The following is a 20,072-nucleotide window of genomic DNA, read 5'->3' as shown; positions in this document are numbered from 1 at the left end:
AGAAGTTTACATGCACTCAATTAGTATTTGGTAGCATTGCCTTTAAATTGTTTAACTTGGGTCAAACGTTTCGGGTAGCCTTCCACAAGCTTTCCACAATAACTAGGGTACATTTTGTCCCATTCCTCCTGACAGAGCTGGTGTAACTGAGTCAGGTTTGTAGGTCTCCTTGCTCGTACACACTTTTTCAGTTCTGCCCACAAATTTTCTAAAGGATTGAGGTCAGGTCTTTGTGATGGCCACTCCAATACCTTGACTTTGTTGTCCTTAAGACATTTTGCCACAACTTTGGAAGTATGCTTGAGGTCATTGTCCATTTGGAAGACCCATTTGGGACCAAGCTTTAACTTCCTGACTGATGTCTTGAGATGTTGCTTCAATATATGCACATAATTCTCCTCCCTCATGATGCCATCAATTTTATGAAGTGCACCAGTCCCTCGTGCAGCAAAGCACCCCCACAACATGATGCTGCCACCCCCGTGCTTCACGGTTGGGATGGTGGCCAAACAGTTCTATTTTTGTTTCATCAGACCAGAGGACATTTCTCCAAAAAGTACAATCTTTGTCCCCATGTGCAGTTGCAAACCGTAGTCTGGCTTTTTTATGGCGGTTTTGGAGCAGTGGCTTCTTCTTTGCTGAGTGGCCTTTCAGGTTATGTCGATATAGGACTCGTTTTACTGTGGATATAGATACCTTTGAGCCTGTTTCCTCCAGAATCTTCACAAGGTCCTTTGCTGTTGTTCTGGGATTGATTTGCACTTTTCGCACCAAAGTACGTTCATCTCTAGGAGACAGAACGCATCTCCTTCCAGATCGGTATGATGGCTGCGTGGTCTCATGGTGTTTATACTTGCGTACTATTGTTTGTACAGATGAACGTGGTACCTTCAGGCATTTGGAAATTGCTCCCAAGGATGAACCGGACTTGTGGAAGTCTACAGTTTTTTTTCTGAGGACTTGACTGATTTCTTTTGATCTTCCCATGATGTCAAGCAAAGAGGCACTGAGTTTGAAGGAATGCCTTGAAATATATCCACAGGTACACCTCCAATTGACTCAAGTTATGTCAATTAGCCTATCAGAAGCTTATAATGACTCCAACCTAAGTGTATGTAAACTTCCGACTTCAACTGTACATTATGTCCTGAAATGCACTTTTCACATTCGTCTTCAGAGACATGCCATCAATTTATAAAGGCCTTCATGGGGAGGTTGTCTACTCAATATAGGCCGAACTGAGCAGATCTATGGGATTACAAGCAAAGCCCAAGCTACTTTCAACTTTGTCTCAAACTGGGCTTCAACCCACTCCCCGCCTGCTGATGCTCCAGGATGTCACCATGGGACTGAACCTCTCCCTCTACAACTGGATCCTGGACTTCCTAATGGGCCGACCCCAGGGGGTAAGGGTAGGCAACAACACCTCTGGCTCGCTGAACCTCAACACAGGGGCCCCCCAGGGGTGTGTGCTTAGTCCCCTCCTGTACTCCCTGTTCACCCACGACTGCATGGCCATGCACAACTCCAACACCATCATCAAGTTTGCTGACGACTGTTTACAGACGGCGATGAGACAGCCTATATGGAGGTGGTCAGAGACTTAGCAATGGGGTGCCAGTACAACAACCTCGCCCTCAACATCAGTAAGACCAAGGAGCTGATCGTGAGCTATAGGAGAAAGAGGGGAGAGCACGCCCCCATCCACATCGACAGGGCTGTAGTGGAGCGGGTCGAGAGCTTCAAGTTCCTTGGAATCCACATCACTAAGGTGTCATGACTGGCCTATGAGGATCAGGTTACAGTCGATCCGCTCTACAGAGATATCTCTCCCGCAGAGGGGGAGAGGGTTGAAGGTGGGGGTTCTATGACGCCTAGTTTGGGTGTCTGGAATGTCTTTGTGCCTTATGAAGAGTTTACACCCTGAACTAGAACATCAAATAAATGGACTCTGGGACAATATATTTCATCATCTGAATGGGTGGGAATAATGATGGATGGAATATGAAAATTAATGTTTATTTTACAATGTTATTAAAAGTTAAATGAAGACTTTACAACGAAAACATTGTAACTTGAAGAGTTTTCATAATGTGTATATGATGTTTACATACTTTACGTTGTGTAGAAAATATCCAGATTAAAGAGAATGTTTTTGTGACGATAAGACACCCCAGGGAACCCAGAGAGCGTGTCATAAAGACGGAAATGCCCCTTTTTACCTGAGGGTATAAAGCATGTGAGTTAAGAATTAACATACTAGACTAGAAGACCAGGCACTGCAGCCAAGGTTTACGATTAGTCACGACTTCGAAACGCAACACGAGGTTGAAGAAGACAAAGGAACCTCTTAACAATCAATGCTACGGTTGAGTAGCTGTCTTAAGTACTGTATCTAAGAAGGTGAATTCAAGCAGGACCACCCGGTTATTCTCTTCAAGTCATCGTTTGTCTACACTGCTCTCATTCTCACGCTGGAATCATCTACACGGCTGATTAGCAGTCCTGAGAAGACCGCTCTTACAGAACGAATGCAAGGAAACAGACAACTAAGAGAAAGGACATTGTGGCATCTTGTGGACAATCAGAGCCTTACACCTGAGGACGGAAGAGCAGGCCATCCGAAGATATCCAACAGAGAACTTCTTCACGTAAATACATGCATTACACTTCTTACCCATAAAAGCGGCAGTTCGGGGCAAGGTACTAGGGCTAAACTAAGCATAGTTTACAAATGTATCCAAGTGTTGCTTTTCTCTCTTGCTCTCTCTCTCTCTTTATTTAAATCTCCTTCTTGTGTAACACGTGTCATATTGTGTTGGTCCGCTAGGGACCTGTTGTTATTGTATTAAGTTCTAATCAATAACCTAGACTGTGTGTATGTGTATCTTATGTTATCATTTAGCTTCTAAGTAAATAAATAATCAACTCAATTTGTGTGGTACGGAATGATTAGTGAGACCCGGGTTTGTGCAGATTTAAAGGATTATGCGATGTTCAGAATGACACTGATATGAAGAAATGATTGACTGCTATGATATCAAGATTCTGATATATTTTTGAGTTCATTCGGGAAATGGTAACTCATTAAATAAACTTTTCCCATGGTGCCCGAAGTTACTAATGAGTTAATTGTTACGTGATTAATTTAGTCACGTAATAATTAAACATAGTTCATTATTTGATAAATAGCATGTCATAACATTAATGATAGTCACGTCACGACAAAGCACTTAACATGGTCCACACACACCCGCACGGCAGCGCCTCTTCCCCCTCAGGAGGCAGAAAATATTTGTCATGGGCCCTCGGATCCTCAAAAAGTTCTAAAGCTGCATCTTCAAGAGCATCTTGACTGTCTGCATCACCACTTGGTATGGCAAATTCACCGCCCTTGACTGCAAAGCACTACAGAGGGTGGTGCGGACAGCCCAGTACATTACTGGGGCCGAGCTCCCTACCATCCAGGACCTCTTTATCAGGCGGTTTCAGAGGAAGGCTCGAAAAATTGCCAAAGCCTCCCGGCACCCAAACCATAGACTGTTCACTCTGCTACCATTTAGCAAACGGTACCGGAGCATCGGCTCTCGGACCAACAGACTCCGAGACAGCTTCTACCCCCAAGCCATAAGACTGCTAAATAGCCAGACAGCTAAATAGTCAATTAATGGTACCCGGACTATCTACACTGACTATATCTTGCACTGACACTACGCACACTATGTATTCACTCACACACACTATACCAACACTCCCACACACATTAGTAGTTATTGTAGGGTCGCTTATGTCAAACTATCTTTCACACCTCGTTGATTTATGAGGGGGGCGGGACTTCAAACTAGGATGTGAATATCACACCCACGTGACTTCACACCAGGGTGTAAATATCACACCCACGTGACTTCGCACCAGGGTGTAAATATCACACCCACCGTTCTGAGTGAAAATTGTCAAAGACTCCAGCCATCCTAGTCATGGACTGTTCTCCCTGCTACTACACTGCAAGTGGTACCGGAGCGCCAAGTCTAGGTCCAAGAGGCTTCTAAACAGCTTCTACCCCCAAGCCATAAGACTCCTGAACATCTAGTCAAACGGCTACCCAGACTATTCGCATTGCCCCCCCCTCCCCTCCACTGCCACTCTCTGTTGTCATCTATGCATAGTCACTTTAATTAACTCTACCTACATGTATATGGTACCTCAATTAACCGGTGCCCCCGCACATTGACTCTTACCGGCACCCCCCTGAATATATTGTTATTTTTTACTGCTGCTCTTTAATTACTTGTTACTTTTATCTCTTATTCTTATCCATATTTTTTGAAACTGCACTGTTGGTTATGGGCTTGTAAGTAAGCATTTCACTGTATTCGGCGCATGTGACTAATTTATTTGATACAGTAGGTACGTGCTTACCAGTTCAAACCATGTATGGCCAAGACTCACAGTTGGAGACACCTAAGGCCCGCTGCTCCCGAGTCTGTACGGGAGCAACGATAGGACAAGACTGTAACTACCAATTGGATATCATGAAAAAGGGATAAAAAATTATGAATATGAATACTATATGGCAGTGTTGGGACGTAGTGAACTAAATATATTTCAACTAGTAAGTGAACTACATTTTGCAGTAGCTTGGTGATAGTTGAACTAAATTCAAACATTTGTAGTGTTTTCAGTAGTTCATTACTTGTTTGTCATTTAGCTTACTACAGCAGCTACAAACAACTTTTTGGGCAAAATTAAAATATGGGTGAAGTAGGCAAGAATTTCCTTTCTTTTTCAGGCATCCGACCTACCAAATTCTCACTTGAAACATCGTTTAGTGTTTAATAGGATAAATTAAACCTCTGACTACAGAGTGATCTTGTCTTGCAATTAGTATTCTATGACATTTCAGATTATATTATAATTTTTCACAAAAAAGTTTGGAGTCAACACTTTTTTTTATAAGTAGCTTTAGTTAATTAAGTAAACTATATTTTTCTTAACGGTAACTTTAGCGTAGATTAACTTCCAGTGTGATGTAATTCGTCAACTATATTTTCAGAGTAGCTTCCCCAACACTGCTATATGTGTAACGATCTTCGTTGGGAGAAAGAGAGGAGGACCAAAGCGCAGCGTGGTAAGTGTTCATGATGAATATTTAATGGATCAAACTGAACACTGAAATACAAAACAATAAAGTGAACGAACGAAAACCGAAACAGTTCCGTGTGGAACACACAGACACAGAAAACAACCACCCACAAAACACAATAGAAAACAGGCTCCTTAAATATGGTTCCCAATCAGAGACAACGACTAACAGCTACCTCTGATTGAGAACCATATCAGGCCAAACAAAAAACCCAACATAGAAAAACAAACATAGATAACCCACCCAACTCACGCCCTGACCATACTAAAACAAAGAAATAACAAAATAACTCAGGTCAGAACGTGACAATATGGCCACCAGTTACTATTCAGTTGCGATTGAATGGACCCCCAGGTACCATGCTCTTGTTTGAATGCATAAACCACCTCAAAGTAATTATGCATAGAAATTACTTTCCCGTTCTTTCACTTTCAGATTCACAGATGGGACAGCTACAGTGATTTCAACCGTGACCACAAAGAGTATTTTCCAATTGAAAATAAAGGCAAATTGGTTATTTATTGGTCCTTGGTTTACACCGGTTGTATCAACTATACGTGACAAATAGGTCTAAACTTTGATTAGTGTGGGAATGTGTGTCTGCTGTCTAGCATGCACACAGCTGTCACCTGATGACTGTCTTTTTCGAGAACCTCACCATGAACAGCGGCGGACGCGTGCGACTTGAACTCCCGCACCTCTATGATAAAATCTTTAACCACCGCCGTCGAGGGTTCTGCTTTGAGAATAACGGGCTGTTCTCCTGGCTCTTGTCAGAAATGGGATTCGATGTAACCATCCTAGCGGGAGAGGTGAGAAACACCATCACATGGCGATACGGCAGAACCCCAGAAGCAGGGCCAGAGTATACAGGATCAGACAGGAGGGAGAGATACCCCAGAAGCAGGGCCACAGAGTATACAGGATCAGACAGGAGGGAGAGATGCTGGATACAAGACACAGAGCAGACTTCATAGAGAAGTGTGGCTACCATCAGAGCTCCATCTTCTGTAAGTCTCTCTGCTCCATCCTGAAGCCCAACAGGAGGCTCACCTACATGGGCCAGACTCATTACCACCCAGTTCCCCTCAGAGGAAGAACAGAACTAAAACCACCAGAGAGCTGACAGATGAGATACCTGACATACTAAAGGAGAAGTTTGGAAATGTACTGGAATCTCCACTTATCCCAAAAGATGAAGCTATCACACCACCCCCATTACGTAAAAACTTTTTTTTAATGTACAATTTTATAACATGACAATCAACAGGACACAAACAGGAGGCAAATTGTCAGTTTGATTTCATAAATACACTTTAAGATGTACAATGGTGATTGCATTAAATCAAGTCTTTTACGTTTCAGACAACCGAGTCTGCGTCCAAAGTATTTACACATGTACAATTCTCAGGTTGCACTTAACCAAAGCAAGGCATGAACACCACAGAGAACGAGAGAGGGAGGGAGAACACGAGAAGGGTCGTTTCCAAAAGCGTTGACCTCACACAAACATGACTACTCTGGGATATGGTTAGGGGGCGGGACAGAGCTGGCTCCCCTCGCCTTGCGTTCATAGTTGACAAGCCGCTGGCCAACCAGGTACCTGCAGGAAGGCAGAGAGGGAACAGGGGAGAAAAGAGTCATGTCAATCACAATACTAGAGCACTTACATAGTTTGTTTGTGTGTCAGCAGCTGATCAAGACCTTGAATAGTTAAATCAGGTGTGGTAGTGCTTGGCCGAAACAAAACCCTGCATACTCTGAAGCTCCCCAGGACCAGGGTTGTACTATCCCTGAATGAACAGGCCAGATACAGTGGGGAGAACAAGTATTTGATACACTGCCGATTTTGCAGGTTTTCTTACTTACAAAGCATGTAGAGGTCTGTAATTTTTTATCATAGGTACACTTCAACTGTGAGAGACGGAATCTAAAACAAAAATCCAGAAAATCACATTGTATGATTTTTAAGTAATTAATTTGCATTTTATTGCATGACATAAGTATTTGATACATCAGAAAAGCAGAACTTAATATTTGGTACAGAAACCTTTGTTTGCAATTACAGAGATCATACGTTTCCTGTAGTTCTTGACCAGGTTTGCACACACTGCAGCAGGGATTTTGGCCCACTCCTCCATACAAACCTTCTCCAGATCCTTCAGGTTTTGGGGCTGTCGCTGGGCAATACGGACTTTCAGCTCCCTCCAAAGATTTTCTATTGGGTTCAAGTCTGGAGACTGGCTAGGCCACTCCAGGACCTTGAGATGCTTCTTACGGAGCCACTCCTTAGTTGCCCTGGCTGTGTGTTTCGGGTTATTGTCATGCTGGAAGACCCAGCCACGACCCATCTTCAATGCTCTTACTGAGGGAAGGAGGTTGTTGGCCAAGATCTCGCGATACATGGCCCCATCCATCCTCCCCTCAATACGGTGCATTCGTCCTGTCCACTTTGCAGAAAAGCATCCCCAAAGAATGATGTTTCCACCTCCATGCTTCACGGTTGGGATGGTGTTCTTGGGGTTGTACTCATCCTTCTTCTTCTTCCTCCAAACACGGCGAGTGGAGTTTAGACCAAAAAGCTCTATTTTTGTCTCATCAGACCACATGACCTTCTCCCATTCCTCCTCTGGATCATCCAGATGGTCATTGGCAAACTTCAGACGGGCCTGGACATGCGCTGGCTTGAGCAGGGGGACCTTGCGTGCGCTGCAGGATTTTAATCTATGACGGCGTAGTGTGTTACTAATGGTTTTCTTTGAGACTGTGGTCCCAGCTCTCTTCAGGTCATTGACCAGGTCCTGCCGTGTAGTTCTGGGCTGATCCCTCACCTTCCTCATGATCATTGATGCCCCACGAGGTGAGATCTTGCATGGAACCCCAGACCGAGGGTGATTGACCGTCATCTTGAACTTCTTCCATTTTCTAATAATTGCGCCAACAGTTGTTGCCTTCTCACCAAGCTGCTTGCCTATTGTCCTGTAGCCCATCCCAGCCTTGTGCAGGTCTACAATTTTAGCCCTGGTGTCCTTACACAGCTCTCTGGTCTTGGCCATTGTGGAGAGGTTGGAATCTGTTTGATTGAGTGTGTGGACAGGTGTCTTTTATACAGGTAACGAGTTCAAACAGGTGCAGTTAATACAGGTAATAAGTGGAGAACAGGAGGGCTTCTTAAAGAAAAACTAACAGGTCTGTGAGAGCCGGAATTCTTACTGGTTGGTAAGTGATCAAATACTTATGTCATGCAATAAAATGCAAATGAATTACTTAAAAATCATACAATGTGATTTTCTGGATTTTTGTTTTAGATTCCGTCTCTCACAGTTGAAGTGTACCTATGATAAAAATGACAGACCTCTACATGCTTGTAAGTAGGAAAACCTGCAAAATCGGCAGTGTATCAAATACTTGTTCTCCCCACTGTATGGAGATATGGGTGGGTGGTTACTTGTCGTTCTTGATGTGTTCGTAAAGGCGTTTGAACTGTCGTATCTGGAAGGAGAGGATGCCAATGATGGACACCACCATCAGGAGGAATGGGTAGATCCTCCTCTGTATCAGAATCTGCATCTCCGGAGTCACACCTGACACACCAGGAGGGGTACAGTGTTATTAGCACACACACACACACACACACACACACACACACACACACACACACACACACACACACACACACACACACACACACACACACACACACACACACACACACACACACACACACACACACACACACACACACACACACACGACTGACCTACGGTAGGTACGACACCGGCTGCTATGATGTAGGGGACACACAGGGACAGCAGCAGCACTGAGATGACAGGGGCAGCCAGCTTACGGATAATGAAATGGAGGTCAATGTTCCTGATGCCGTTAGCATACACCTGACAGGAGGAGAGGTGGCAATGTTATCCCTCACTGGTCACTTTACACAGGGTCAAAAGGTTCAGCTAATGTTTTTTAGCCCATAGATTTTGTTGTAATGTTTAGGTCACTCAGATATCATATGAATATACATTCGACATGTCAAAGTGTATAGAACTGGAAGAAAATTAGCTTTAAAACAGCAAAATGTTCTCTGCACCCCATGACAAAATGTTTAGAATTGCAGGAAATAAGCTTTTTCTCTCTGCCAACAAGAGTGGTGTGAACAGTTTGAGTCATGAACAGTGCTTGTGCCCATAGAAATAGATGTGGCACGGGATGTTCCCCAATGCTGGAAGGAACGCCAGGGTTAAGGAATAATGACGTGGTGTAAGGTAACACACCTGTTCTATGACAGACTTCAGCCACCACTGGGGACCCATGAGGGTGATGGCAGCGATGATTTTGGCATGGAGCACCCCCAGAGCCCAGTCCTACACACACAGGGTACAATGAGTCTTACGGTTTAAAATACAGTGATCACTACTATTACATTCTAGCTCTCTAACACACTCAGTACCTGCCAGGGGTAGAAGAGAGGTGTCTGGTCCAGAGGAACGCGTAGCGGAGCAACGATGACCAGCTCAAACAGCAGGCCCAGCAGTAGAGGAATAACACCTGCCACCAGCAATGCTACTACCAGGGTCTTCAGAATCTACATAAACCCACACACAAAATGAAAGGCACGAGATGATCGGATGTTGAAATATTACATAAAGTATCTTGGCCTTGGACACACAACCACATAAAGGTATCCATCCAGCCACCTTCATAACTAGTACAGCCTACCATATCTTTGTCCACATACAGTTCCAGCAGAGAGTAGGTCTTACCATGAGGGTCCACTCCTGGACTTTGATCATGATGATGGTGCGTCCCTGGGGCATCCAGGCCAACAGCACAGTGGCACCGCGGATGGACAGCCAGCACACGTACAGACCACACGCTGCTGTATACAGCTCATGGATCTTAGAGCTACCCGTCCAGAACGACATCAGCCAACGGCCCGCAAAAACTACAGTACACAGATAGGCTTCAGCTACTTATGAAACAGATATACAGTGCATTTGGAAAGTATTCAGACCCCTTGACTTTTCACATTTTGTTACGTTACAGCCTTATTCTAAAATGGTATAAATGTGTTTCTTCCCCTCATCAATCTGCACACAATACCCAAAAATGACAACTCAAAAAAAAAATATATATGAAATATCACATTTACATAAGTATTCAGACCCTTTACTCAGTACTTTGTTGAAGTACCTTTGGCAGCGATTACAGCCTCGAGTCTTCTTGGGTATGACGCTACAAGCTTGGTACACCTGTATTTGAGGAGTTTCTCCCATTCTTCTCTGCAGATCCTCTCAAGACATGTCAGGTTGGATGGGGAACGTCGCTGCACAGCTATTTTCAGGTCTCTCCAGAGATGTTCGATCGGGTTCAAGTCTGGGCTCTGGCTGGGCCACTCAAGGACATTCAGAGACTTGTCCCGAAGCCACTCCTGCGTTATCTTGGCTGTGTGCTTAGGGTCGTTGTCCTGTTGGAAGGTGAACATTTGCCCCAGTCTGAGGTCCTGAGCACTCTGGAGCAGGTTTTCATCAATGATCTCTCTGTACTTTGCTCCATTCATCTTAGTCTTGACCTGACTAGTCTTCCAGTCTCTGCCGCTGAAAAACATCCCCACAGCACGATGCTGCCACCACGCTTTCACCGTAGGGATGGTGCCAGGTTTCCTCCAGACGTGACGCTTGGCATTCAGGCCAAACAGTACAGTCTTGGTTTCATCAGACCAGAGAAACGTGTTTCTCATGGTCTGAGAATCTTTAGGTGGTGTTTGTCAAACTTCAAGCGGGCTGTCATGTGCCTTTTACTGAGGAGTGGCTTCAGTCTGGCCACTCTATCATAAATGCCTGATTGGTAGCGTGCTGCAGAGATGGTTGTCCTCCTGGAAAGTTCTCCCATCTCCACAGAGGAACTCTAGAGCTCTGTCAGAGTGACCATCGGGTTCTTGGTCACCTCCCTGACCAAGGCCCTTCTCCCTCGATTGCTCAGTTCGGCCGGGCAGCCAGCTCTACGAAGTCTTGGTGTTCTTGGGGATCTTCAATGCTGCAGAAATGTTTTGGTACCCTTCCCCAGATCTGTGCCTCGACACAATCCCGTCTTATAGTTCTACGGACAATTCCTTCGACCTCATAGCTTGGTTTTTGTTCTGACATGCACTGTCAACTGTGGGACCTTATATAGACAGGTGTGTGCTTTTCCAAATCATGTCCAATCAATTTAAATTTACCACAGGTGGAATCCAATCAAGTTGTAAACATCTCAAGGATGATCAATGGAAACAGGATGCACCTGAGCTCAATTTCGAGTCTCATAGCAAAGGGTCTGAATACTTATGTAAATAAGGTATCTGTTTTTTATTTGTAATACAATTGCTAACATTTCAAAAAAACGTTTCGCTTTCTCATTATGGGGTAGTGTGTAGATTGATGGGGAAGAAAATGTATTTAATACATTTTAGAATAAGGCTGTAATGTTACAAAATGTGGAAAAAGTCAAAGGGTCTGAATACTTACCGAATGACCGATCATGTAAATATTTCTTCTAGACATTCAGGGTAGAAAAAAGGTATACAATACATTTCCTACAGCTAGAGATGAATCAATTATACACATTTTATTTAAATTAAGAAACATGTAAAGTGTGGCAGCTAGCCTAGTGGTTAGGAGCGTTGGGCCAGTAACCGAAAGGTCGCTGGTTCGAATCCCCGAGCTGACTAGGTGAATAATCTGTCTATGTGCCCCTGAGAAAGGCACTTATCCCTAATTGCTCCTGTAAGTCGCTTTGGATGAGAGCGTCTGCTAAAAATGAAAAAAATGTATCAATAAATAATGGAGCGTGACCATGTCTCACCTGGTAACGTCAGACACACCAGGCTGGCCACCAGCAGAGTGACACACATAAAGCCTATCAGCAAGACGATCTACAGACAGGAGGAAAGAGACATATTATAGGGGGGGACTTTTCCTGAAGTGGTAGGGCTGGAAGCCTCTAGGTCCACCTGCTGTAATGTGTAGTGTAACACACCCTAAATGGGAAGCGTAGAGGGCGTTGGTAGGGTTGGAAGCCTATAGGTCCACCCTGCTGTAATATGGCCTGATGGGCTGCATGAAGCCCCTCCCCAACAACATGGGCGGGGTTGTTGTTATGGTGACCGGGAGCAGGGTTGTTGTTATGGTGACCGGGAGCAGGGTTGTTGTTGTTGTTGTTGTTGACAGGCTGGTTGGCCTCATTGTCTTCCTGTTCACCCAGCAGGTAAGAGTGGAGGTCTCTTGAAGGGGGGGAGGGAGGAGGACAAGAGAGGGAAATGAGGAGAGGGGTAGGAGTGGGGGGGGGGCAGACAGGAGTGTGGGATGGGGAAGGAGGTAGAGAGAGTTAATAAATATATACTATACTGTTTGGGAGTGTGTGTATATAAGTGTGAATATGCAGGGCAGGGATCATCAACTATATTCAGCCGCTGGCCGATTCTTTCTTGAGCGGATGGTCAGGGTGCCAGAACATGTAGACTTCAAATTGACCACAAGAAGCCCAAACAGACATAATATTTTTCTAAAACATTATTTCAAACCTTACATTTGTATACGGTCACGGTGCCTTCGGAAAGTATTCAGACCCATTGAATTTTTCCACATTTTGTTACAGCCTTATTCTAAAATGTATATACAGTGGGGCAAAAAAGTATTTAGTCAGCCACCAATTGTGCAAGTTCTCCCACTTAAAAAGATGAGAGAGGCCTGTAATTTTCATCATAGGTACACTTCAACTATGACAGACAAAATGAGAAAAAAAAATCCAGAAAATCACATTGTAGGATTTTTTATGAATTTATTAGCAAATTATGGTGGAAAATAAGTATTTGGTCACCTACAAACAAGCAAGATTTCTGGCTCTCACAGACCTGTAACTTCTTCTTTAAGAGGCTCCTCTGTCCTCCACTCGTTACCTGTATTAATGGCACCTGTTTGAACTTGTTATCAGTATAAAAGACACCTGTCCACAACCTCAAACAGTCACACTCCAAACTCCACTATGGCCAAGACCAAAGAGCTGTCAAAGGACACCAGAAACAAAATTGTAGACCTGCACCAGGCTGGGAAGACTGAATCTGCAATAGGTAAGCAGCTTGGTTTGAAGAAATCAACTGTGGGAGCAATTATTAGGAAATGGAAGACATACAAGACCACTGATAATCTCCCTCGATCTGGGGCTCCACGCAAGATCTCACCCCGTGGGGTCAAAATGATCACAAGAACGGTGAGCAAAAATCCCAGAACCACACGGGGGGACCTAGTGAATGACCTGCAGAGAGCTGGGATCAAAGTAACAAAGCCTACCATCAGTAACACACTACTCCACCAGGGACTCAAATCCTGCAGTGCCAGACGTGTCCCCCTGCTTAAGCCAGTACATGTCCAGGCTCATCTGAAGTTTGCTAGAGAGCATTTGGATGATCCAGAAGAAGATTGGGAGAATGTCATATGGTCAGATGAAACCAAAATAGAACTTTTTGGTAAAAACTCAACTCGTCGTGTTTGGAGGACAAAGAATGCTGAGTTGCATCCAAAGAACACCATACCTACTGTGAAGCATGGGGGTGGAAACATCATGCTTTGGGGCTGTTTTTCTGCAAAGGGACCAGGACGACTGATCCGTGTAAAGGAAAGAATGAATGGTGCCATGTAACGTGAGATTTTGAGTGAAAACCTCCTTCCATCAGCAAGGGCATTGAAGATGAAACGTGGCTGGGTCTTTCAGCATGACAATGATCCCAAACACACCGCCCGGGCAATGAAGGAGTGGCTTCGTAAGAAGCATTTCAAGGTCCTGGAGTGGCCTAGCCAGTCTCCAGATCTCAACCCCATAGAAAATCTTTGGAGGGAGTTGAAAGTCCGTGTTGCCCAGCAACAGCCCCAAAACATCACTGCTCTAGAGGAGATCTGCATGGAGGAATGGGCCAAAATACCAGCAACAGTGTGTGAAAACCTTGTGAAGACTTACAGAAAACGTTTGACCTCTGTCATTGCCAACAAAGGGTATATAACATAGTATTGAGAAACTTTTGTTATTGACCAAATACTTATTTTCCACCATAATTTGCAAATAAATTCATAAAAAATCATACAATGTGATTTTTCTGGATTTTTAATTTTTTTCCCTCATTTTGTCTGTCATAGTTGAAGTGTACCTATGATGAAAATTACAGGCCTCTCTCATCTTTTTAAGTGGGAGAACTTGCACAATTGGTGGCTGACTAAATACTTTTTTTGCCCCACTGTATATATATATATATATATATATATATATATATATATTTTTTTTTTATGTCCGCATCAATCTACACACGATACCCCATAATGACAAAGCAAAATCAGGTTTAGGCATTTCTGCTAATTAGTCAAAAAAAATTTTTTTTTAATGAAATATTACATTAACATAGGTTTTCAGATCCTTTACTCAGTACTTTATTGAAGCACCTTTGGCAGCAATTCGTTTTCATACATACAAACCTTCGGCAGACCAACAAGTTCAATCTTGATTTTATCAGACCAGAGAATCTTGTTTCTCATGTTCTGAGAGTCTTTAGGTGTCTTTTGGCAAACTCCAAGCGGGCTGTCATGTGCCTTTTACTGAGGAGTGGCTTCAGTCTGGCCACTCTACCATAAAGGTCTGATTGGTGGAGTGCTGCAGAGATGGTTGTCCTTCTGGAAGGTTCTCCCATCTCCACAGAGGAACCCTAGAGCTCTGTCAGAGTGACCATGGGGCAGTGGTGTAAAAAGTACCCAATTGTCATACTTGAGTAAAAGTAAAGATACCTTAATAGAAAGTCACCCAGTAAAATACTACTTGAGTAAAAGTCTAAAAGTATTTGGTTTTAAATATACTTAAGTATCAAAAGTAAAAGTATGAATCATTTCTTAAATTCCTTGTATTAAGCAAACCAGTAGGCACAATCTTTTATTTTATTTACTGATAGCCAGGGGCACACTCCAACACTCAGACATAATTTACAAACAAAGCATGTGTTTAGTGAGTCCGCTAGATCAGAGGCAGTCGGGATGACCAGGGATGTCCTCTTGATAAGTGTGTGAATTGGACCATGTTCTGTCCTGCTGAGCATTAAAAATGTAACGAGTACTTTTGGGTGTCAGGGAAAATGTATGGACAAAAAAGTACATAATTTTCTTTAGGAATGTAGTAAAGTAAAAGTAAAAGTTGTCCAAAATATTAATAGTAAAGTAGAGTACAGATAGCCCAAAAACTACTTAAGTAGTACTTTATTTTTACTTAAGTACTTTACACCACTGCCATCGGGTTCTTGGTCACCTCCCTGACCAAGGCCCTTCTCCCTAGATTGCTCAGTTTGGCCGGGGCGGTCAGCTCTAGGAAGAGTCTTGGTGGTTCCAAACTTCTTCCACTTAAGAATGATGGAGGCCACTGTGTTTTTGGGGACATTCAATGCTGCAGAAATGTTTTGGTACCCTTCCCCAGATCTGTGCCTCGACACAATCCTGTCTCGGAGCTCTACGGACAATTCCTTTGACCTCATGGTTTGGTTTTTGCTCTTGACACTCACTGTCAACTGTGTGACCTTATATAGACAGGTGTGTGACTTTCCAAATCATGTCCAATCAATTAAATTTACCACAGATGGACTCCAATCAAGTTCTAGAAACATCTCAAGGATGATCAATGGAAACAGGATGCACCTGAGCTCAATTTCGAGTTTCATAGCAAAGAGTCTGAATATTTACGTGAATAAGATTTAGTTTTTTTATTTTGAAAAATCTGTTTTCGCTTTGTCATTATAGGGTATTGTGTGTAGATTGTTTAGGATTAAAAAAAAGGTAATCCAGAATAAGGCTGTAACGTAACAAAATATGGAAAAAGTCAAGGGGTCTGAATACTTTCCGAAGGCACAGTATATCTCTCTATTACGCGTGGGAATACTTTGGAACCAATTTCCTGGTGTTTTTACAGTCTTCAATGTCCAACAATATATTTTTGCAATTATATAAAATCACTGCCAGTTGGGGTACCCTGAAGTAGTGTCTAAGTGTGTATAGAAGTATGCATAGAATTACAGTAGGTACCCTGAAGTAGTGTCTAAGTGTGTATAGAAGCATGTATAGAATTACAGTAGGTACCCTGAAGTAGTGTCTAAGTGTGTAAGAAGCATGTATAGACTTACAGTAGGTACCCTGAAGTAGTGTGCAAGTGTGTATAGAAGTATGCATAGACTTACAGTAGGTATCCTGAAGTAGTGTCTAAGTGTGTATAGAAGTATGCATAGACTTACAGTAGGTACCCTGAAGTAGTGTGTAAGTGTGTATAGAAGTATGCATAGACTTACAGTAGGTATCCTGAAGTAGTGTCTAAGTGTGTATAGAAGCATGTATAGAATTACAGTAGGTACCCTGAAGTAGTGTGTAAGTCTGTATAGAAGTATGCATAGACTTACAGTAGGTACCCTGAAGTAGTGTGTAAGTGTGTATAGAAGCATGTATAGAATTACAGTAGGTACCCTGAAGTAGTGTCTAAGTGTGTATAGAAGTATGCATAGACTTACAGTAGGTATCCAGCGCTAACAGTCCAGGTCCTGACCAGACCTTTGAGCCACTGCCGTGTGTGACCCTGCTCTAGGAGAGCTGGCAGAACCACCTGCAGCAGCAACAGCTCTAGAGAGAGCTCACTGACTGGGGCATCACTGGAGAGCGAGACAGAGAGAGAGGACAGAGGAGCGGGGAGAGAAAGGAGAGGAGGAGGATAGAGGAAGGAGACGGGAGGGTGTTAGGAAACACTCACATCCAAATACAACACTTATACACACTGCAGCTCTCCAGGACCAGGGGTGGCAACCACTGCTGGCCACAGTTGAGCCACATAGGTGTACCTGTAGAGGAGGACGTTGTAGGGGAGGAAGGCAGGGAGGAAGACCTTTATGATCCTGATGGGCAGCCACAGCATCAGGAGGACGATAGAACCAAACACCACCTAGGGGGACAAGAGGAGAGATCAAACCCAGAGCTGAGCATATAACTACTCGTTAGGAACAATGTAGGTCTGAAATGTAGTGTTCACCAAGTGCTGATCTCAATGTATCGTGCCACAGACAGGATGAACCTGCAGAGGTGTCTGTAGATGTACGTACCACAGACAGGATGGACCTGCAGAGGTGTCTGTAGATGTACGTACCACAGACAGGATGTGTACGTACCACAGACAGGATGGACCTGCAGAGGTGTCTGTAGATGTACGTACCACAGACAGGATGAACCTGCGGATGTGTCTGTAGATGTACGTACCACAGACAGGATGAACCTGCGGATGTGTCTGTAGATAGGTAGGTGGATCATCTCCTGGACTGGGTTGAAGTCTGGATCGTTCAGGTTTCTCAGAAACCACAGGACCCCAGGCCTCAGCACCTGACCCAACACAGCAACTCATCAACACACTAACAAAGCAGTCAATGAGAATGTCTCCAATGTCACCCTATATAGTGCACTACTTTATTTTTATAATAATACATGTTTTAAGGGGTTTTATGTATTTTATTAAGATAGGATAGTGACGAGGAGACAGGAGAGGTAGGAGAGTTTGCGAGTCAGAAGGGCAAGATTCGGATTCTAACCAATGCCCGAATCTGTTAGCACTAGGCTGTACGGTCCACAGAACTAACCCTATGGGCCCCGGTCAAAAGTACCACACTATAAAAGGGAAAAGGGTGTCATTTGGGTCTCAGCCTAAGTGTGAGCCCTGTCCCCTACCTCTCTCAGTAGGAGGATGAAGGATGCGAAGTAGAAGACGTAGACCATTCCCACCAGCCAGTGGAGGAACATGGTGGTGCCTGGAGCAGACTTAAAACTCAGCTCTCTGTCCTTCAGAGACGCATCAAACATCTCCTGCAGAACGGATGGAAGAGAAACGTGTTTTTATTTAAGAAAGCAGGGAGGAAAGATAGAGAGCAATGTTTGATGATAAAAAGGGAGAGAGGTGGAGAGAGACAGGGGGGAGAGAGGTGGAGAGAGACAGGGGGGAGAGAGGTGGAGAGAGACAGGGGGGAGAGGGGTGGAGAGAGACAGGGGAGAGAGAGGTGGAGAGAGACAGGGGAGAGAGAGGTGGAGAGAGACAGGGGAGAGAGAGGTGGAGAGAGACAGGGGAGAGAGAGGTGGAGAGAGACAGGGGAGAGAGAGGTGGAGAGAGAGGTGGAGAGAGACAGGGGAGAGAGAGGTGGAGAGAGACAGGGGGAGAGAGGTGGAGAGAGACAGGGGAGAGAGAGGTGGAGAGAGACAGGGGAGAGAGAGAGGGGGGAGAGAGGTGGAGAGAGACAGGGGGGAGAGAGGTGGAGAGAGACAGGGGGGAGAGAGGTGGAGAGAGACAGGGGGGAGAGAGGTGGAGAGAGACAGGGGAGAGAGAGGTGGAGAGAGACAGGGGAGAGAGAGGCGGAGAGAGACAGGGGAGAGAGAGGCGGAGAGAGACAGGGGAGAGAGAGGTGGAGAGAGACAGGGGGAGAGAGGTGGAGAGAGACAGGGGGGAGAGAGGTGGAGAGAGACAGGGGAGAGATAGGTGGAGAGAGACAGGGGAGAGAGAGGTGGAGAGAGACAGGGGGGAGAGAGGTGGAGAGAGAGGTGGAGAGAGAGGTGGAGAGAGACAGGGGAGAGAGAGGTGGAGAGAGACAGGGAAGAGAGAGGTGGAGAGAGACAGGGGAGAGAGAGGTGGAGAGAGCAAGAAGAGTGACAGATATGGAAGAAAGAGGTATGTTTGTACTAAAGAGCAGATGTCGAGCCACCAGCCACAGATGAGGGGGAAAACTCCTATCTCCACGACAACCAGCAAAGAGACCTGGAACACACACACACACCATGTTAAACACACACATGACAACAGGGACTATGCAGGAAAACTCAGACAATTCATAAATCATTCATTGATGTCAAAGGAAGATTCACATTAAAAAAAGTTGCGCTACAACCTTCATTTAGTTTTCCTCTTAAAGTCAAGTCGTTCTACACTGAGTGTACAAAACATTAAGGACACCTTCCTAATATTGAGTTGCACCCCTTTTTGCCCTCAAAAACAGCCTCAATTTGTTGGGGCATGGACTCTACAAGGTGTCGAAAGCGTTCCACAGGGATGCTGGCCCAGTTGCCTCCAATGCTTCCCACCGTTGTGTCAAGTTGGCTGGATGTCCTTCGGGTGGTGGACCATTCTTTGGGGCGGCAGCGAAGCCTAGTGGTTAGAGTGTTGGACTAGTAACCGAAAGGTTGCAAGATCGAATCCCCGAAATGACAAGGTACAAATCTGTAGTTCTGCCCCTGAACAAGGCAGTTAACCCACTGTTCCTAGGCCGTCATTGAAAATAAGAATTTGTTCTTAACTGACTTGCCTAGGTAAATAGAGGTAAAATAAATAAAATAATTCTTGATAAACATGGGAAACTGTTGAGTGGGGGGAAAAAAAACTGCTGTTCCTGGCACCTACTACCATACCCCGTTAAATCTTTTGTCTTGCCCATTTACGCTCTGAATGTTAAACATACACAATCAATGTCTCAATTGTCTCAAGGCTTAAACATTCTTCTTTCACCTGTCTCGTCCCCTTCATCTACACTGATTGAAGTGGATTTAACAGGTGACATCAATAAGGAATCATAAGTCTATGTTATGGAAAGAGAAAGTGCGTTCCTAATGTTTTGTACGCTCAGTGTTGAATTTAATTCAGATTTACAGTAATAGATTTAAAGCCTAGATTTAAAACCGAAATGTTACCTTGACAACAATATAGCAGACCCCTAGTAGACGGCGGGACCTCTGAAACCTGACCAGAGCAGCAAACCCCTGAGAGACACCACTTAAGAACAAACACAGGTTGACACGAGAACAAGAGTGAAATTCTAGAGTCAAGTTCAGGACAGGATCAACAGTCCACAGGAACA

At 44.4% G+C, this 20,072-nt stretch overlaps 1 protein-coding gene and 1 pseudogene across 4 annotated transcripts in view; one reads left to right on the top strand and one right to left on the bottom strand.

Moving 5' to 3' along the window:
• The first annotated feature begins 1,609 nt into the window (after positions 1–1,609).
• On the top strand, positions 1,610–6,565 carry LOC139582327 (uncharacterized; annotated as a pseudogene).
• Positions 6,362–20,072, bottom strand: part of LOC139583597 (E3 ubiquitin-protein ligase MARCHF6-like) — a 34,324-nt gene continuing 20,613 nt past the window's right edge. For all 4 annotated transcript variants that reach the window (XM_071414850.1, XM_071414851.1, XM_071414852.1 and 1 more), the window contains 14 exons: positions 19,906–19,974; positions 18,905–18,979; positions 17,905–18,039; positions 17,443–17,562; positions 17,031–17,131; positions 16,707–16,844; positions 12,164–12,407; positions 11,990–12,059; positions 9,910–10,091; positions 9,597–9,731; positions 9,421–9,510; positions 8,904–9,036; positions 8,592–8,727; positions 6,362–6,746 (listed from right to left, as the gene is read on the bottom strand). In XM_071414850.1, coding sequence (XP_071270951.1) covers positions 6,659–6,746; positions 8,592–8,727; positions 8,904–9,036; positions 9,421–9,510; positions 9,597–9,731; positions 9,910–10,091; positions 11,990–12,059; positions 12,164–12,407; positions 16,707–16,844; positions 17,031–17,131; positions 17,443–17,562; positions 17,905–18,039; positions 18,905–18,979; positions 19,906–19,974 — 1,716 coding nt within the window. In that variant the 3' untranslated portion in view covers positions 6,362–6,658. The remainder of the gene's footprint in view (positions 6,747–8,591; positions 8,728–8,903; positions 9,037–9,420; positions 9,511–9,596; positions 9,732–9,909; positions 10,092–11,989; positions 12,060–12,163; positions 12,408–16,706; positions 16,845–17,030; positions 17,132–17,442; positions 17,563–17,904; positions 18,040–18,904; positions 18,980–19,905; positions 19,975–20,072) is intronic.

Source organism: Salvelinus alpinus, chromosome 8, assembly GCF_045679555.1.
Source record: "Salvelinus alpinus chromosome 8, SLU_Salpinus.1, whole genome shotgun sequence".
NCBI classification, from domain to species: Eukaryota; Metazoa; Chordata; class Actinopteri; order Salmoniformes; family Salmonidae; genus Salvelinus; species Salvelinus alpinus.
The sequence above is the reverse complement of the archived record's forward strand: the minus strand, read 5'-3'. Positions and strand labels throughout refer to the sequence as shown.